A 7,017-nucleotide genomic window follows, 5' to 3' on the forward strand; every position below is an offset into this window, starting at 1 on the left:
TCTTATGTATTCTTTATCGTTAACAGATCCTCATGAAAACGATGCCCACATCAATGTTCCGCTTGTTGACCGGCCAGGAGAACCCCATATACATTTAAACTATGTCTATCGATAGGCGATAAAACGTTCTTATTAGCTATCGATTGTGTGCGCTTTGTTTTGTTTGTTGTTTTATTATATTTATATCATTTTATTTATTTTATTGACTACTCTAGATTACATTTTGCAGTGGGAAAGAGTTAAAAACAAATATATACATATATTCAATGACAAATAACACGAGTAAACATTTTGTTCCGATACATGAACTGTAAACAAATAACAAATATATATCTACATACATATATAACAAATATACAATAAAAAAATTTAAAAAGTCTAAGAGTAAGGTTATATAAAATGGATTGCACGCCGGTTTGCAATGCTTAGAACTATTAGTTGCAACTCCTTTGCGATTGCTGGGGAAATTATAAACATATATGAAAAAATATATATACATACATATGTATATTACCAATATAAACACGGTGACCTTCTTGCGAAAACGTCCTTAGCTTAGTTAAACAGCGTACAGAATACAATGATAGTTAAGGCCACAATGCCTTTGCCAACCCCTTACACTCTGACTATCGCACCCTTCCCTAATATCAAATACATAAATACCGTTGCATATAAATACATTTTCAGGAAACGCCCGTATGAAAGCTTCACAGCACATAAAAAATATATACCATGCATTGCTAAAAGCGTTAACGCATATATACACACACACACACACATATTTTAGTGAAATTTATATAAAAACAAGTAAGAACGTTGCAGTCGGGCATTACCGACTGCGGAATACACATTCACATCCCATCAGCAATTTAGTAGCTAAGTTTTGCTCTAATACTGTAGAAAATACAGTTTTTCCCGATTTACCACGCCCTTACTGGGCGTAGACACCTCATTTTTGGTCAGTTCTTAGAACGAGCTAACGGTACCCTAACTGAAAAATTTGAATGCTTACGCTCAAAAAATGTGAAAATTTCAGGGTATTTTTCGATATGCCACGCCCGTAAAGAGGCTTACAAATGATTTTTGGTCGATATTTGAAATTTGAAACTTCTAGCTATTATACTTTAGGAGATATAATCTTTTGCGGTTTACCACGCCCCCTGTGGGCGGACATATATCCGTCAAAGCTTTTTGGCCTTGGCTGGTCAGCCCGAGCATATATACAAATGCTGAATGAGTGCACGAAAAACCCGTAAGCCGAATTAACAATGCTCATATTGAGATGTGTGGCACCGACGCCAAAACGAAAATTGTATGAGTGTGTGAGTGCGATCGTATATGACCTAGACACACAATTTTGTATTGAGCGAAAAAGAATAAATATGTAAGTGTTGGGCCCGAGTATATGAAGTGCTTCGATGAGTATATGAGTTGCGTCGCAGTTTGCAGAGAACAAAAAATAAGAAAAACACGAAGCGCAATGGAATTGTGTGTGTGCAGACCTGACGGTCGACCGACGGCAAATTTACCGTTACAATTTGGTAGCGAAAAAATATTCTTTATGCGTAGCAATGTTTTCATACCCTCGCCACAAATAACGAGGAAACGAAAGGCAATGTAATTTTGTTATACAATATATGTATGTATATACATATATGTTTAATTAATATTGAAATTTAGAATCATTATTTTATTTAAGTCCTCAGGATTAGTAGATACATAGATAATGTTATGAAAACGCTAACATTTTGCATGAGCATGGCAGACCCCTTTCAAGAACTCGATACATTCTCTAAAGGGAAAGGGCATAAAAAGAGACAGAGTAAGAAAAAACTGGCGCACAGTTCGGCTTCATATTAAGATGCGTGCTTTACGCTTGAACGCTCGCAGCGCACTAATTTTGGCGTGAGATTTGTTCACTGCTAGACAGTGTTGCCAACTTTTGTTCAGCAAAAAAAGCTGTTTTTAGTGGGAAGATACTTAAAAAAAAAAAACTGAAATTTTGTGAAAAAAGTCGGACAAAAAAGCTGATGGTTTTTGCTTTGCTTTGATTGATATTTACTTATATTTTTAGTAACTAGAAGTCATGGCTGCATTTCTTCAACCGTGGCAAGCCGTATCTGTAAAGTTTTACGCTATATAGGTTTTACCTGACGCTTAAAATTGAGTAAGCATATCAATATTCATTTTATTGCGTTGTTATGTTTTTACAGTATTGACCTGACTAAAACTTTTCGCCACTTGCGCGTTCGACCATGGCAAGGAAAGCAATGTCATTGCAAAAGTTGCCAAGTCCCTACATTTTTTATTTCCTCCCGAATTCTTATAAGCACACCTCTTACCCTAAGCTATGTAGAGTCTTAAGAATTTCCCCATTGAACTGGGAGAATATTCTTATATTGGTGTTCAATACTTTCAAAATTCTTTGAATAGAATAACTCTAGTATTGGAACGATACTATTTTTATTTACTCGCAAAATATATACATATGCAAGAAACAGAATTTTACACCATTTGAAAATTTGCCGGCAGCCTATTAATTAAAACATATTTAGTTAACACAAACTACTACTACATGTTATCAAATGAGTTGCATACATTCTTTTTAATTGCTTTATAAGATCTATCAGAGAATTTCAAGTTCGATATTCTTGCTTAAATAAGTTATATTAAATAAAATATAAATCATATTTTAGTTCAGTTAGTTCCACTCTATTATCGGTTGGTTCATTCATAGAAAATTGACCTAATTAACTATTTAGTTTTAATTAAACTGCAATGACAAACACTTCTACATACGATAAATCGCTACAAATGATGATAAATTGATCAGTAAAGAAAAAAGCTGAAAAAAAGCAAATTAGTTTTTTAAAAATCCAGAATTCCCGCTGCCCGCTGTTTTGTAATTTTTCCCGCAATTAGATTTTCAAAAAAGTCAGATTTGACGGGAAAAAAGCTGATTTGGCAACACTGCTGCTAGAGGCTCTAGCGACGGAGCCGACCAAATACGAAGTGTTGACACGAAGATATATGCATGCAAAAACTCGAGTGCCTCGACACCGAAATGCTTTGGTTAACTGTTGTATTGCTCTTTACGTCTTATTTATTCTCATTCTTTTTACTTAAGCAGTGAGATATAAGATATTGAGTCCATGCGATCTCCCACACTGTCAGCACATTCTATGCCCATGACTCACTCACTCATTCTCAATTTGAGTGCACTCCATTTTGCTAGGTTATGAGTGTGTGAGGCCATGCAGCTCTCGAATATGTATGTATATATGTATGTACTTATATTTATTTTCTGATTCTCAAGCTCTTCTGGACTTGATTAAAGCTTTCTACTGCACACAACACAACACACACACGCACACACACACAGCTCTTGATACTAGAGCTTCGATTTCAACAACCATTTTCGTCCAAAAATTGTGGTACTACTCTTTAAAGTTTAAACAAGTTGATAGAATGAAAAATGTAAAACCAAAGTTAATAATAAATTATATTCACTTATTCGTTTGTTTTATTTTTCAACTTCAACTTCAAATGCCTACAAAACACATAATATTTATTAATTAAAATTAAAAAAGTGTAAATGATTAAAAAATTACCTATCCGATGAATTATATCAATATATTTATCATAACTAATAAAGATTACACAAAAACCGGAAAAAAGTTTAAAAATAAAAAAACCTAATATTAATGTCATTATGTTATATGTTGTATATTTATATAGCCTAACATTTATACATACATATGTATGTATGTGTGTATTCCGATAAACACACACATATTAGCATAATGTAATATACTCGCTTGACAAAAATATTAAATAGTAAGATGAGTGAATGTAATTAACTATTTATAATTAATAACAACAATGTGCTTAACATATAGAGAAATTTTCATGTTACATGTTTTGGCTTGATCCGGTTGACGGGGCTGCCATGCCCACCAATACAAAAAAAAAATAATAATATATATATATATATATATATGTAGCAGCAGTAACGCAGCAGCAACTATTATAGAAAAGAAAAGAAAAATAAACAAGCAAATAAATATACATATAAGAGAGTAATTGTTTAACTTATTTTCGTGGTGTAAATTGTTCATACATATTTATGTGTATACATTAAGTATGTGTATGCATAAAATGAATGGGTATATTTATTAAATAAATTGCATAGAAATTAAATAAGGAGCAATCATTATTATTTATAAACTAAAAACAACAATAAAGTAAATTATATATAATCGCATGCGTAACAAAAGTCAAACCAACCATTAAGCATAATAAACGAAAAACAACAAAAATAAAAACTTTCTTTTCTTTCTATGTACATATATTCAAAATACATAGGTTGACAGGACTTAAATGATATGTAATTCATTATCAGGAGTCACTAGCCAATCGATTTCGTCGTGCTACACAAATGGAAATAATCTCTCTTTGAAAAGGAAAAAGGGGGAAAAAATTAGAGACAGCGAAAAAGATACAGAGATAGTGAGAAAGAGGGAGAGAGAGAGCATCGATGAAGAATGCATACAGATTTTTCATGAGCTAAGAAATTTAAGAAATGTGCACTTTATCGTAGAAAGTGGACCAAGCGCAAAAATAAATAATAAATAAAATACAAAAGAAAAAGAAATAAAGAAAGCGAGATAGAAAACGCAAAGAAAGCGAGAGAATATAACAGAAAGAGAGGTTAGAGTGAATGAAGACCTTTTATGAATATAGGAAAACACATATATACATATGTATCAATATCTACCTCGCTTTGCATTAAATACAAATTAATGTAGAGATGGACATTGCATGAGAGCCATTACCTTGAAATTAATTTATTTGTATACCCTGAACCCATTGAAAATGGGAAATCTGGGTATAATGGTTTTGTTAAAAGTATGTAACAGGCAGAAGGAGGCGTGGCAGACCCTACAAAGTATATATATTCTTGATCAGGGCGACGAGCTAAGTCGATTTGGCCCTGTCCGTCTGTCCGTCCGTCCGTATGTATGAACGCGTCGATCTCAGAAGATATAAGAGACTTGAAATTTTTTTTCCTAGGTCCGTGTATATCACGCGCATATCAAGTTTTTCTCTATATATCGATAACTACTCCCGATATTTTTATCGAACAAAAACCTTATCGAAAGCAAATTATTTAATTATATCTCCTACACCTTTAGAGCTAGAGCTTCCAAATTTTAAATGTAGACTTATATGTATTTTATATAATTTCGATTTTTGTTGTAATATCAGATTAGAGGGTTCAGGGTATCTCCTAGTCGAGCAGTCTCGACTAGAGTCTTCTTACTTGTTATTTATTTATTTAATTGTTACAAAGAATTAATTCTAGATAGCAAAGTTTGAAGCCAGAGCAACAAAGGCAGACTTATTTTCCTATTTACTCTTTACATATATTTACGTTATATACAATATATCATAATTCTATGTTTAGTTTATTAATTATTTTTATAAAATTTTCTATTTTCGCTTTATTGGGTTTGATCGTTTTGTAGAAGTGTGTGTAATCGTTCCAGATAGATTTAAGAGTTTTTTTAGTTGTGTAGTTAATCAATTTGTTGATATCCTTTTTATACCCTGAATGGGAAATCAGGGTATATTGGTTTTGTTGAAATGTATGTAACAGGCGGAAGGAGGCGTGGCAGATTATTTATCGAAAATCAGTTATAAAATTATATATCCAACATCTTTAAAGCTAGAGTCTTCAAATTTTTAATGTAGATTTATATGTACTTTATGGAATTTCGATTTTTGTTATAATTCACCCCACCACCAAATTAGAAAGCGTATTTCAGATACTAGAGACTTGTGCTTTGGAAAATGCACGCATGGCATTTTTATAATCACGAGCTAAAAGTTTCATGAAGATATATCCACTAGAAAAGTTATTAAACAATTAAATTCTCATAGTAAGCGCACACTGCAGCTTGTGCGTGTTTATGCGTGGAAGCTTGTGTGGGTGTGTGTGTGTGTATTTCTTGTGTAAGCAGAAAGACGCGAAAAATGATTGAAATAGCTGTTGCGCGAAGGGTTCAGGGGATCTCGTAGTCGAGCAGTCTCGACTAGAGCTTTCTTACTTGTTTTCTTCTAGCAAACCACTTACTCGAAATTTTCAGATCGAATATTTTTCGCCGTCAAAAGGTTTTATGTTTCTCTTTACTTTATCCATTTTTCATTTTTGTTACACTTTTGCACTCCAAACCGTTTGCCAAGCTCCTACAAAATATTTGAGTTTTCGTTATTATTTGAGGGAAGGGTATGAAAGCGTTGGTGCTCATAATGAAAATGCTTTCGCGACGAGCATGCACACACACACTGTCCCTTGCAACATGTACTATGAGCATTTATATGCCTGTGTGCGAAGCTCTTGCTGCCTATAGCAATTTTAAATCCCAGCATTTGGATTAGGTCGATCTTGTGAACTGCTCACACTTGCATACATATGTTTGATTGTGTGTACGCAGGGGCCGCGATGTCCGCGATGCCCGAACCCAAAAAGTGAGGAGCCGAGCAAATACGAAGTGGTCTGGGAGATATCTCCCGAAAAAAAGTGTGCAAAACGCTTTACACTACTTGTCCGGTCTATGTGTTCTCTGGTTAGTGCATCAGGCTAACTTTTGAGGTGGCGTGTTGAAAAGGAACAAAAGTCACGAACACCAATGGAAAGCTGAGAGCATGCAACAGTCAGCTAGACGATTGTATGTTAAAAGAAAGCATCCAATTGGACGGTACTTTCTCTTCTAGAAGTTTCTGCTTTTTGGGTTGTTGGTGCTTATGCTTTGTTCCTCGAGTTAGCTCAGATCAGTTGTCCTGCGACAACGACTGCGTGCGGTCAAACAAACAGTGTCTTATTATTTGTGCTGGTCTGGTATAATACTGAACTTCATATATTTTTCAATACGCTTATATCATCCAATATTTACGGATGCTCAATCAGATCAAATAGACTAATCACTTCGCTTGAAAATTTAATTATTTTGAAGA

The 7,017-nt window shown here is 33.8% G+C and overlaps 1 protein-coding gene across 5 annotated transcripts in view; it reads left to right on the forward strand.

Moving 5' to 3' along the window:
• The window catches only part of LOC6586324, a 157,869-nt gene extending 157,094 nt beyond the window's left edge, over positions 1–775 (forward strand). For all 5 annotated transcript variants that reach the window (XM_032733175.2, XM_032733176.2, XM_032733177.2 and 2 more), the window contains one exon: positions 27–775. In XM_032733175.2, the coding sequence (XP_032589066.1) occupies positions 27–98 (72 nt within the window). In that variant the 3' untranslated portion in view covers positions 99–775. The remainder of the gene's footprint in view (positions 1–26) is intronic.
• The last annotated feature ends 6,242 nt before the right edge of the window (positions 776–7,017 follow it).

The sequence above is a fragment of the Drosophila mojavensis genome, unplaced genomic scaffold (genome assembly GCF_018153725.1).
Source record: "Drosophila mojavensis isolate 15081-1352.22 unplaced genomic scaffold, ASM1815372v1 contig_136, whole genome shotgun sequence".
NCBI lineage: Eukaryota > Metazoa > Arthropoda > Insecta > Diptera > Drosophilidae > Drosophila > Drosophila mojavensis.